The sequence below is a fragment of the Brachyistius frenatus genome, unplaced genomic scaffold (assembly GCF_029030835.1).
Source record: "Brachyistius frenatus isolate BFR_SWC_R1_liver_20210118 unplaced genomic scaffold, ASM2903083v1 Contig_2, whole genome shotgun sequence".
In the NCBI taxonomy this organism is placed as follows: Eukaryota; Metazoa; Chordata; class Actinopteri; family Embiotocidae; genus Brachyistius; species Brachyistius frenatus.
In genome coordinates, this window is record NW_027210601.1 from 6,608,782 (window position 1) to 6,622,053 (window position 13,272).

At 41.6% G+C, this 13,272-nt stretch overlaps 1 protein-coding gene across 1 annotated transcript; it reads right to left on the reverse strand.

Moving 5' to 3' along the window:
- Window positions 1–1,745: 1,745 nt before the first annotated feature.
- On the reverse strand, window positions 1,746–13,263 carry rbm24a (RNA binding motif protein 24a). Its single transcript, XM_069696647.1, has 4 exons — window positions 12,810–13,263; window positions 11,391–11,514; window positions 11,150–11,204; window positions 1,746–4,415 (listed from the first exon to the last, which is right to left on the reverse strand). The coding sequence occupies exons 1-4, from the start codon at window positions 12,975–12,977 to the stop codon at window positions 4,064–4,066; spliced, it is 699 nt and encodes a 232-aa protein (XP_069552748.1). The 5' UTR covers window positions 12,978–13,263; the 3' UTR covers window positions 1,746–4,063.
- Between the last annotated feature and the right edge of the window lie 9 nt (window positions 13,264–13,272).

Genomic DNA, 13,272 nt, shown 5'->3' on the forward strand with positions numbered 1-13,272 from the left:
ATCTAATACGACCTCCAGTCCAGATGTCAGAGAAATCTTTAACATGTAAAGGTAACATCTGCAAAAGGAAGCAGGTAAGGTGCATCCCTTAACAATAAGGTCAGGGGCAAAGTAAGGCGGCCTTTCCACCGATAGCTCAACATTGGTTCTTCTTAAAGCCACATCAGGAAGTGAACAAGGGCCACCTGTTCTCAATTAGTGATGATACAGGAGGGAGCACCACTCATCACAAATAGTAGCCTAATTCTGATGTATTTGGTATAGCCTGGGCCTTGATGTGGAAGAAGCTGGGCTTGGAACCAAAAGCTCCTGATGCAACCTTGTTATGCCATGAGCTCCGGTGCGCCTTCACCCACGAGGCCGTGCTGCACCCGTGCTGTCTCGTGGTCACCCCACCCCACAGTACGTGGCCCAGTTTCACGTTTCACCCGCGACCAATATACTTCTTCGTCAAAAGAAGTCAAGAGACAGAGCAGCTCACTCTTTTAAACATGACTTATTTATTAGAAGACGGATGAATCATTGATGGGCTTGTCTCAGAGGCTTTATTATGTGTCCGTCGTATCCATGCAAACTGTTCTGGGCGTGATGCAAATGTTTGTTTCATACAACGTCAGTCTCACGCCAGTTTCACAGTGAGGAGGAGCAGTGCAGCATTGAGCTTGGGTTATTTATTTTTTTTTTTTGTGCGCGTCACTTTGAAAGAAGAGAAGAAAACAAAAACGTCCACAAAATGAAACGCTAAAAAGTTGGGAGCCTGTGATCGATGACCCGCCAAACAAACGTGAGCTTTGTTGTCACGGTAACGATAATAAACACGTGGCTCGTGTTGTGAAACGGTCGCAGTTTGGTTAGATTTAAAACTTCTCGAGACGTTGGGGGAAAAGATCGTGATTTTGTGTATTATAAGTAAGATAGTTAAGTGGCTTCTGTGTTTTGCACAAATACTCTCCGGCATGCGGACAGAAGAAATCACAGATGGAAGCGCCGATCTTACGAATAGTGGGCAACCTGCGCTACTACCTGACAGCCGCTCCATGGTCTGGATAAAACGTGGAAATGAAACACAAATTTGCCCAATAATTCAATAAATTATGAGTTTTGTTATTAGGAGATGTTTTTTTTATTGAGGTTAACAAGGCTGCACATGGAAAGCTACTGAGCTCGCTAACAAACTAGATGGGACTGTTTCATCAAATTTTCGACGTGAGATATTTCCCTTTCATGTGAAGTTTTAATATTTTTCAATATCGAAAAAGAATAAATTCGACCAGTTCAATTTAGTGAAATAGATCCCTGGTTTATTACTCTACCTCAAATTGAAAAGAAAGGTTTCTGATAAAAATGAAATGACAATGTGGTGAGTTTTTATAATTTTCCTCAAATGTATATTTAGGCTATCTGTTTTACAGGCTCTATTAATATTTGTATTTATTCAATGTCTTTTTGTTTATTTATTCATTAACACTATGCATATCAGAAAGGAAATATGTAACGTATGTATAGAAATATTAAAGCCTTCCTACGGAGGGAGGACAAACAGCATCTGCGTGTGTGTGTGTGTGTGTGTGTGTGTGTGTGTGTGTGTGTGTGTGTGTGTGTGTGTGTGTGTGTGTGTGTGTGTGTGTGTGTGTGTGTGTGTGTGTGTGTGTAAGATGATCATGTTTGTTTCACATTAAAATAAACTGACATCTGAAAGTTCGCTGTTTCTAATCGCAGTCACAATGAAAATAAATTCCATGAGGCTTTTTTAAATATAGAACATTTTATTCCAATTTGAGTAAATGATGTTGAAATTCTGAAGTAAAGGTTTTTAATATCAACAGGACCTTTGCATTTAAATAGTAACACTTTACATGTCTTCATCCAGTGACAATGAAAAGCTTCTTTAAAAAGTTTTTTTGTCATTTATTTTTCATATTTCCCTTGTAAGAAAGAGTTCAAGTATAAAAATTCCCAACAGTGTAAAATAGCCCATCTGATGAATATTAAGCAAAAAGAAGCACAGCTACTGAAACCTCGACAACGACTATACATTCTAGTAGAGAAAAGCAGCATTTTTGCTTGTTTTTGTCAAAGTTATTATTATTTTTTCCTCTTATCTAAACACAGAAGAGGCAGAGTACAATCTGCATGCAAACAGGCCTGCATTTAAATAAAGTTCTTCCATACAAAAGGCATTAAGCTAGTATTTAATGTCATGTTCTAAAGAGTCAAAAAGATAAAAAATAAAAGTACAGTGCACATAACATTATTTTAAATAACTCCTACATCAACATTTTTGGTTGAGTATGTTAATAATAATAATAATAATAATAATAATAATCATAATAATAATAATGAAACTAATCAATAACTTATATATGCCTTGAGATGAGTACATAATAATATTATTAATACAGTACCGGCACTAAGTCTCTACTCTCAGAGCGTTAACATTGTCAACCCTCAAAAATAAATATCTTAAATAGAAGATTTCTCTCTTTTTTCTCTTTTTTTTCTCTTAAATAGCAGTAAAAATGTAAGGCACACAGACCAACATAACGTCAAACAGTAAACCCCCATCCTCTCCACCCCACCTGGTGTTCTTGACAGACTTGAGGCAGGCCAGTTGTTGGGGTGGCATTGGTGAACGTGTTTGTGAGTGTGTACCTGACACCAGACTGCAGCAGCACAGAGGTGGAAATGCTGACAGCGGCAGCGTTGAATGACTGGGGTTGAGGGGGAGTGTGTGTGTGTGGGGGGGGGGGGATCCGCTGTGGGGCTCTGGATTGGGGCAGAGGGGTGTAAAGTTGGTTACCAATGGGCTCGGCCGGGGATTAAAATGTGACAGCTCAACAAACGAGCACAAGTGATGCGTTCTTTCCAGAGTGATCCGTCTGTGTGGCGCTGGAGTGGTTCTGTCCACCCCCACCAGCAGCTGCTCTCTCCCTCTGTCTCTTTTTCTTTCTCTCCGCCACAGAGCCAGAGAGAAACACCACTGTGCTGCCTTTGTCTTTGACTGCTATGTGTGCAACTCTGGATGTATGTGTCAGTATACGTGTGAGTGAAACGTAGAAAAGCAACAGATTTAGTGTTTCTCATTGTCTGAAGCCATTTTCAGCCTCTCTCCTTTTGTCAGTGCCTTTGTTTTGTTTGCCAAGTCCCCCTTTAGTCCAAGAGTCAAGTCAGAGTTGATGACGTTTTCATTTTTTTTTTCTTCTTTTCTTTCTTTTTTTGTCTCATGGTGATTTGTTTGCTTTGCATAGGTCAAGAGGTTGAGACACAGAGTAAAAAAAAAAGGGACATTCAGCATCAGGAAGATAAAAAGGTAGTTCTTCAAATGTGTGTGACACGACGAGTTACGACTCCTCGACTTCCTGACAGAGGTGACATAATAATAGCTAACACGTTGGAAACGGTTCCATTTCCCTGATTATCAGAAAATATTAACTCCAAAAAATGCACTTGAAAAGACAAGAAGAACAAGCAGAGCCCTCAAAGTGTAATAATAACAATAATAAATATAAATGTTATGAGGGCGTTAAATAACCGAAGACACTTGTGGAACACAACAAGTGAAAAAAAAGAGTATTTTCCTAAACTAACGTTAAAGACAGCAATAGGACTTGAAGGCTAAAGTTCAACACCTATACCAACCACAGGGATTAGTTCCTGCATTTTTTTTCTCTAGAAATAAGTACTCTACTACAATGATAATAGTAATGATAATAATAATAATAATAATAATAATAATCATAGTAATAACAACAACAATAATAATAGTAAATGTTTTTCATTTTTTGTTCTGCCAATTTTTTTTCATTTTCAGTTTTTTTGGTTGAAGCACAGCAAGTTGGAAAGTTACTGTAAAAAGTTCCCACCTCACCATCATCATCATCACCACTACCACCACCACCACCATCATCATCATCACCTTTTTAAAGCAGCTCTGCCTCTGAGTTGCTGACACGGCACACCCTCAAGGCTACTCCCTCTTTCTTTTCCTTCGCTCTTTGTAACAAATCAGCTGCGGCAGAGGGGGGGCCTCCTCTCTCTGCATGTTCAGTGGTTGCAGTGGCTGCTATTGCATGCGGTCGGCTTGCAACTGCTGAGGCTGATACTGGCCGAAGGCTGCGGCTGCAGCAGCAGCTGAGCCCGGGGCGGCGGTGGCTAAGGGCTGCTGCACTGCATAGCCGTAACCAGCTGTGGCCACGTAGCCTGTGGCAGCAGGGGAGGCGGCGTACGGATACTGCTCATATGCAGCGGCGGCGGCGGCGGTGGCAGCAGCTGCAGAGTACTGCGCATAGGCAGCTCCGGTGTAGTCGATGTATGGAGAGGAGGCAGTGGCAGGTGCAGCAGCTGCGGGCTGCACGTGAGGGATGACCACACTAGGCTGAACGAAGGCCTGAGGGTACACATAGTGGGCCGGGATGCTGTGGGACAAACACACACACATGCAACAGTTTCTTTGATTCAGTACCAAACACCAAATGTGAGAGTAACACCCCCCCCCCCCAAAAAAAAAAAAAAAAATCCACATCTAAAACCCAACTCCATCACACTGCGGCCAAGCGCCCTCCCACCACCCAGCCCCAATCCAATCCACCAGTCAAGAACACCAAGGAAATGCCTGCTAGTAGGGATTAGAACAATATAGGGTTGCCAAAATAGAAGAGTCTGTGAAAAAAAAGACTGGAAGGTGAAGAAAACTTTGAACACCCGGAGGTGTTTAACCTCTGGGCGACTCAAATCTACTGAAAAATCACGTTTGTACGACTACGTCAGGAGGAAGTGATGATGTCATCTCCTTTATGGGATACAACGTGGGATTGGTCAGTTTTGAGTTTGTGTTGTGAAGAGCAAGCTAAAGAGAGGCACAGGGAGGTGAGATGAGGAAGAAAGACCGAAGTTTGGGATCTGTAACCTGCAGCTCATCTGTTGGGTCACTTGCGCATTTGGCTCTGGTGCCGTCCCTGCCTGCTGGAGGGCAAGCCGGGCGGGGGAGGGACGGCTTACAGTGCCCGGGGTGGGGGTGCGAACAGAGGAGATGAGCCCAGGGAAGCATTGTGAAAATGTCACTGCCACTTTGACAGCTGGACAGTTTTAAAAAGGGACGCTGCTGGCCATTTCCCCCTCTGTGTCGGGACAAAGAGGCAGGGAGGCAGCGGGGGGAGCTGGGACTAGGCTCTGCACCGAGAGGGATGTTTCGATTAAATAAACAATTCGGAACAATGAGCACATTCTGCCCTCCATGACATAGCCTTACTAACCCCCTCCCACCCTCCCCACACTAAACTCTATAAGGTCTGGAAACTCAGTTTGACAGAAAGCATGAGGGGAGGTTTTGAAATTTATATGGCTGTTTGACAAATGTGAGGAAAAAAACAAAAGCTTCAGGTCTTGTGTGTATTTGAGTCTTTGATGTCCCCTCCCTCCACGAGAGATAAAAGTAATGGCAAATTCAATCTCTCTTTAATTCAAATGGAGTGAGAAGCATCAGGCGTAACAGATACTGAACGAGACTCCAACAACAGCTATGTGTGTAAAGACGCTCATAAATCTATTCATAGAAAATCAAGGACACCCAATATTATCAGTGGATGTCAGGTGGTCACTTTGGAGTCTGGATCAGGAGAGAAAAGAAGCGGTGCAGGAGATGTTAAAGAGTGAAAGGCAGGATCTATCGTGGCAACCCTATTATGAGCACTCCATTATCCAATCCAATCCACATCTCAACCGAAAACAGTGGACCAGGAGAAAAACAGGAAAAACAAAAACAGCAAGGCGTCAGAGAGGAAGAAATATGTAAAAAACAGTTCACCTTGACTACACTGATTACAAAGACAGGGGCACGGCACAGTCACTCAGCTGAAAGGACAAACACATGGAAAGGGAAGGCGTGAACTGAGTAAGTGGACATGTAGAGAAGTGGTGTGGCTGTCACTAAAGGGCAAAGCTCTATGTCCCTTTCAGCCGCAATAGCACAAAAAAAATGATGGACAGAAACACACATGCACGCACGCACTCACGCAGGCACGCACACATACCCTAGACCCATATTTGAAGGCCACTCACAAATAGTCTGCAATGAAAAAATGTTGTTTCCTTCAGAGTGAAAGTAAACAGAAAACCTTCAGAAACATTATTTCCATCGTTATCATGTGATGCCTTTGAAACCCACACTAATGAAACTCAGCAGGTCCAGACAGGTTTTCAGGATGATTTTACTGGACGCCGTCCCTAAAGCTGGCCTAATAAAAAACTCCCACATGCTGCAGCAGAGAGGTTTTTTGAACTGCTATCTGATGTCTGACGTGAAACCCCTGAATTATCTGCAAAGGGAGGGAATTCCTCATACTTGGAGTGGATTACTCACTGACTGGCCAATATCCGACATCTGATTGGTCTGACGACAACAAGAAATACACACTGTGATGAGGGGATTGCCGAGACAACAGGCCAAAGCGTGTCCAGTAGAGGATACCGTGCCAGTGTCACATGGAAAGTAAGGTGTCTTCGGTTTAGCCACTAAAAAACATGTGGTTAGATGTAGAAGAGGATCATAGTTTGGGTTAAATGTGACACCCTTGCAATTTGGCAAAGTTTAGGCATCAAAACGACTTAGTTAGGGTTCAAAAACATTTGCAGTTTGGGTGAAAATAAGTAATTTTGCATAAGTAACATTATGTATGTGACATAAGTTACTTAACATATGTAACATTAGTTAAATGAGTTACGTTATGTGAGTAACTTACTTACATTACTTAAAAGAAATCCACGGTATCTTTTGCTTTCTCGTGAACTTGAATACCCCACGTGAAGGTCCTGTGTTTGTTCTGTCCAACCTCCCTGAACCTCGTCCCTCCCTTTAGCACTGTTTGGGCAGTTACATGGTTTCCATCACATGACCCTGTCATACAAGCGTGTACTTTCCCTGCCTAGTGAGGCTAGGTGTGACACTGACACAGAATCCTCTACTGGACTGTATAACACATTTTGCCGTGATACTGGACTACAAGCAGAAGCTCCATTGTCTCACAAATATCTGACAAAGGCTCTGTTGACTGAATTAATACATGTTTAGTGTCATGTTTAAAAATTCCACCACTGGCTGACCTACAGAGGACTGTGAGAAAAAGGGCAAGCAAATAAAATAACGTTTTTACATTTGATGTTGGTCCTAAATCGTAGCGAGAATCTACAATTCAATTATTCAATTTGAAAATCTAAAAGAATATTTAAGGTGACTGCCTTGCTCTTGGGCTATAACATGCAGGACACATTTCAGAGAATTGTAACATTTAATGATGTAATAATTTGATAATAATCTATTTTTAACTTTGCCCTTTTAATAAGTTGTTTGACTTCCAGCTTCTCACACAGTTAAAGATTTGTATTTGATCTACAGGGTGACACAAAGTTTAAGTGAAGATTTTAAACCTTGCGTACTGTTTTTAGTTACTAGATAGAGTATTTGCTACTGAATGAAACTATCAAAGCGTGAGACATTTTCTTTATTGCCTCTCATTAAAAAAACATAAGCTTTTATATGGAAACTGGTTTGAAAGAGCTGCCTGTGGCAGTGGATGTTTTATGGCCTTTCAATCAGTCTTGTGAGAACAGGGCTTGTGGCTTATGGAAGAAGACGTTAAATTTTCAGTATCAGTAGCTTCTGTATGTGGTTTATTTCGAGGCTGCAGCTCAGACAGTTTCTGGCTTCCAGTGGTATGTAGACATCTCCGCTAGTCTTGAAATCAAACTCTCAGCTTGCTGCACTTTGAGCTGTCTCCAGTTCAACACTTTCTATGGGATGGTATGGGCAGAATGACATACACAAACACACGCTCACATATAGTCAGAGATTTTGGTCATGGGAAGCAAAGCCCTGGCTGACCTATTCAATGTGGATCTATTCAAAATAAAAACTGCCCCTTCTCCCTGGAGATGCTCATAAAATAAGAAAATCAAAACTACCACACTAAGTATGTGTCTGATTTGTACAGGCATGCTGGTACCTATGGTGTGTCCGACTGTTCCTCTCTGCGTGTGTGTCTTGACTGGAATGTCATGTTCGTGAAACCCAGCCGTCATTAAAGTTCAAGGCTAAATAAAGGTTCTCCTCTATCGTACACACTGTCTGCAGAGGGAGACTAGTGTGTATGAGGCGATCTGCGATGTGTGCTCAATGTCTGTGTGTGTTCACTATAAAAAAAAAAGTGTGTAAGGTTCACAGGTGTCCTCCTTCGATAAATTTAGTTTAGTTTGTGTGGAACCGTCACCAGTAACGGTGTACGGAGGTTTCTTAACAACACAACTACTGAACAAGTGCCACACTAATCCAAACTCTGATCAGGTCAAGATTGGACACTGTAGAGATCATTTTCAAATCGAAATCCTGACATGAAAAAGAAAAGGTTTGAAACCTCTTCTCAAACTTTTTTTTCACAAATTGTCCAGAGGTTTTAGTTTTTGAGCAGCTTGAGGATGTGAAAGGGTGATTAGCAACAAATCTTTGAAAAACCAAACACCCTCCTGTCTCATTTGGCTTATTTGTAGTTTTTGGCAAGATATAATGATCTTGAATTTGTCTTTTTAATAAAAATGGACCTGCACTTAAGAGCACACTTTCTTGTTCAGTTGGAACAGCTGCTTGGCCATAAATTGTTTGTATCTTTTTTTCCCCCTGTGCTGTTTTACTAAATAGATTTTGCCTGATGAAAGAGTAAAAATATAGCCTGGCATCATTGGACTCAGAGCGTCAGTCTTTGGTGTGATTTCAGTCTAGAAACCCTATTTGCCTGAATATTTGATCAGCCACTATGTTCCAACGGTGAGAGAGCTTTGGCGCACAAAATGCGGTAAATGGTGGTCAATTTACGCCTAGTAGGATGCAAAGAAGGGAAACAATCCCCAATGGAGCGTCGTCAGACCCATATATTCATGCAGGGAATTTGAGTCTGTCAACACCAGGCTAGTAAAAATGGGAATTTTGCTACTAAAGCGAAAAACAATGTGCACAATTAATTGGTTCCTTCCTTTAGTCTCCAATTCATCCATTTTTTTTAAAAGTAATATTTCCTTATCCAAACTGAGGGCCGAGATGTTGTGGGCTGTACACATTGAAATGGCTTTTGAGGCAAGTTAATGATTTGTGATTTTGAGTTCCCTTAGTAACAAAACTCTCACTTTAAGTTTTCCAACAAGGAATACAAACTGGCAAACTGAATGCTCAAAGCTTTAGAGACAAATCATTACATTTCTCAAATCTGGACTTGCAGTTTAATTCGTGCTCAAATTGGTATCAGAGTTCGGTCCTGACTTTTGTCAGTGATTAACTTCCATATAGTTCAAATATTTTCACCACATGCGCTAACTGATAGAGGATCCTGGGTCAGAGATGACGATTAACTTGCATGTAAATGCTCATGAAAAGGCTATATATTACAGTGGCCCCTATAGCAGCCACGCTCACCCCTGTTTGAATGGCCCCTTCCCTTCTCTTACATGACAGAGAGAGACAGCTCCCACACCCTCACTGGACCCCCCACCCCTCACCCCCATCCCCTCAACACACACAGACAGACACAGACACACACACACACACACACACAACTCAGAGCTTCATGCGACTGCAGCGTCAGCATTCGGGGCTTTGTGTGGCACAATGGGTGCGCTTGTTTTCCTTAACACCACAAGCCCATGTGACGAAAGCTCGCTCCGAGAGAATAAGAGAGAGAGAGAGAGACATCCAGACATTTGTTTGTGTCACACTGGAGACTTTGGTGCGCTGACCTGAGCTGAGCTGAAATGAGCGTGCATGTGGACGGACAAAGAGACACACACACACACACACACACACACACACGCGCGCGCGCACACACACACACACACACACACACACACACACACACACACACACACACACACACACACACACACACACACACACACACACACACACACACACACACACAAGCACAATAAGACCCCATACCCATACGTACCAATGCACTCGGACGTAGACACATACAGATCACACAATAGCTGGCAGGCTTGTCATTTATTCATGGGACACTTCTGGCGGTGCTACATGTCCACAGGTCTCGTATGTATGGTGCAGAGCCAAGAGGAACGGGAGAAAGAGGAGGAACGAGTTTATCGGCTGCAATAATGTGGCAAAGTGAGACACTTTCTGAGAGTCTCTGCTACGTTGTGTTAATGTAAGAAACACCAGGAAGATGCTATGAGCACACACAAGCAGTGATGGGTTTTGTTATTCTGAGGGTAAAGTGTGAAAAGAGGGGGTAAAAAAATAAATAAACAAACTCCACACAGAAAATTCACCACTCTCTCAAACAAGACACAACAATAACAGCACATCCTGTTAAACAGAACAGGTCAACCACAAGCTAAAAGCAGTAATATAATAAACAGAACAAACAGAAAACTTTGCTCCTCCTTGGCAAAGTTGACACGCTTCCACAAAAAAAGTAAAAAGAACACCCAACAATCCAATCAATCCATTTTTTTTTTTTGTCTTTTCTTTTTTTTTGGGGGGGGGGGTTCAATAAAGTAAGAAAGCACACGGTTTAGCTAACAACACCACTTCATAACTGCACACAAAGCTAAGTTCTATTCAAATAAAATAAAAAAAAAAGTCAAAATGAAACCCACGTACATGCATCTGTAATCACCATTTTGAGAGCTTGTTTGTGTGTGTTTGAGTCTACAGGTTATTCCTTTCTCTGATCTGTGATTACGCTCGCAGAACTATTCCACAAACCAGCACAGTTAGCTTAACCGAGAGCGAGCCTGTCGAACCAGAGAAAGATAGATAACATTGAGTCAGCCTGGAAGTTTCCATCATTGTCCACTCAGCACTCACACACATTTTTACATACAAGCAAACCTAGAAAAGGCAGTTTGACTGGCTTTTTTTTTTTTTGGTGGACGATGATTAACAAATGGGCTAAATATTACTTATTGTCCACTTCTGATTATCAGCCATCATTTATTTGAGGAGAAAAAAAGGATAAAAGACAAGAAATCAAGAGTTATAGTATCAATTGTAACACGTTAAACTGAGAAAATTAAACATATTTGAATAATTTTGTCCATTTATATCTCAACATTCCTCTAAAATACAAGTAGACTCATCAGTCCTTACCCATAAGGCCTTTGGATGAACGCAGGGTGAATTTGGGGAACACCAAAGGTAAAACCTGCGAAACAAAATAACTTTTAATTCAGGAAAAACACCACAGAAAGCACTGAAGCCTGAGTGTTACAATACTTTTTCTGTCAGACTAAATGAAATAGAGCTGGGTATCTGTAACAATACCCTCTTAACATGTTGCTATATCTGCAGAAAACACCTGAAAAACAAAAGACCCTGAGGGGAAAATTACCTGGCTGCATCACCCGAGGCTTGGCTCCCAGGTAGGCCAGGTTGACGTTGGCCTTCCTGCCATCAATGATCGGGTTGGGGTCCTTGCAGGCCCGATCTGCGGCCGAGCGGTCGGCCATCGTCACCTAACGGGAGAAAAATTAAGAGCGTTGAAGCAGATGTTTAAGAAAGTCTGACGTTTCCTCCTCCTGCAGACTACACGGAAACAACAGCCCAGATATAACTGTGCATGAAGCATTAATACTAAACATCATTAAACTCATGTTAGACAACATGTGTTTGCTTGTGAGAAAGTGTCCTCTCCTTCTGTGTGCGTGTGTGTTTGGCCATCATTAACTTCGACAAGTACTTGGCAGCACACACACATTTATCACCGTCATGTGGATGTGATGAAACTATCAGCAATGAATGGGAGCCAAGCAGGCTGAGATGACTGAACACGCTCCCATTGCAGCAACCAAACTTTATTGCTCCACTCAAGAGTTTCACCAGTCACAAGCTCTCATTTTAAACATCTATGTAAGGAGTATTTCACACTGAGTTGGTTAAAAACCTCACTGAGGTGACAACAAAGAGAGGTTGGATAAATAATACATGAAGATGCAACAATATACAGAGGTTGGAGGCAAAAAATTTGAGCAAATACAGTTTAATTTGAATGAAATGTTATAAAAATGCCGATATTTTGGAGGATGTGCCATTGTAAGCTTAGTTAGTGGGAAAATATGTCAAAGCTACTTCTCAAATCTAATTTAAAAGTTTCAGAAGGGAATAAATAAGGCTATGTTTGGTGTCCATTTCTCTTTGGATAGTCCTGTTACATTTATATTCACACTCTTATCTGATAGGCCTACACGTATTTGTATAAATGAATTAAACTTTTACTAAAAATAGATGTTTTAGTGAGCAGCACTGAGTGGCTGTTTGTCTCCAAAAAAGGCGTGAGATGCTTTTGGTCTGAAGGTTTTCTGACAGGTTACAGCATCAGGTTTTTCCCAAGCAGTGTTGTAAACAGCTTTGAGATGATGAAACCGTTTCAGAAAACGGAGCTGCAATATAAAAGACATTATCGTGAGTTTTTTTTTTTTCTCAGCCCACCAGAACTGTCAGCGCGAAGGCAGCTCGTTCAGAAAAAACGTGTCAGGGCGCATACCAACGCGCAACAAGTTGGTGGGTGCGAGATTGCAACATAAGCCAATGACAAATTTAAGCAGGCCCTGCTTATCAAAACATAAACATCCCATGTCTGCAGATATATGGGTGTTTATCATAATGTTGTGAAAGACAGCAGCAGCCGCGCGCATTAACAGATTCAACTTGATGACAGGAATTTTTTTTTTTTTTTTTTTACATGCGTAAAAAAGTTACATTCAAATTCAGTGTAGAGCTAACAGACTTGTTATCATAAGGGGATACTTACAAATCCATAACCTCTGGACTTGCCGGTCTGTCTGTCGGTAATGACCACTGCTTCTTCAATCTCACCAAAAACCTCAAAATATTTCCTGAGACTTGAATCCGTGGTGTGGTAGGGAAGACCCCCGACAAAAATCTTCGTATAGGTCGTGTCCTTTTGCGTGGTGTGCATCGTTAGTGCAAAAATACAATAAATATAAACAATTTAAAAAAAAAAATAGTGCAAGGTCTCCTTATCGATAATTCTTTGGATGAAGAGAGAAAAAGGAGAGATCAGCTGGCTCTGTAACTTTTCTTTTTCAGAAAACAAAACAAAAACTCGACAAAAATGCAGCCTGGAGGTAGATTTATCTTGCTAACAGTTAAGAGGGCCGAGATTATGGAGCGGATTGTCCCAAAGATACCATCAGGTGTTTCCAGCTCTTCTTGGTAACTCTGCTGTCTCACTAAATAGGTTTGGGACCCAT

Bases quoted from the DNA above. Each gene is read 5' to 3' on its own strand.
- rbm24a (XM_069696647.1), bottom strand. From the start codon at position 12,977: ATGCACACCACGCAAAAGGACACGACCTATACGAAGATTTTTGTCGGG. The intron at 11,205-11,390 runs GTAATTTTCCCC...TTTGTTTCGCAG, and splicing joins GCCTCGGGTGATGCAGCCAG to GTTTTACCTTTGGTGTTCCC. The intron at 4,416-11,149 runs GTAAGGACTGAT...TTTGTCCCACAG, and splicing joins TTCATCCAAAGGCCTTATGG to CATCCCGGCCCACTATGTGT.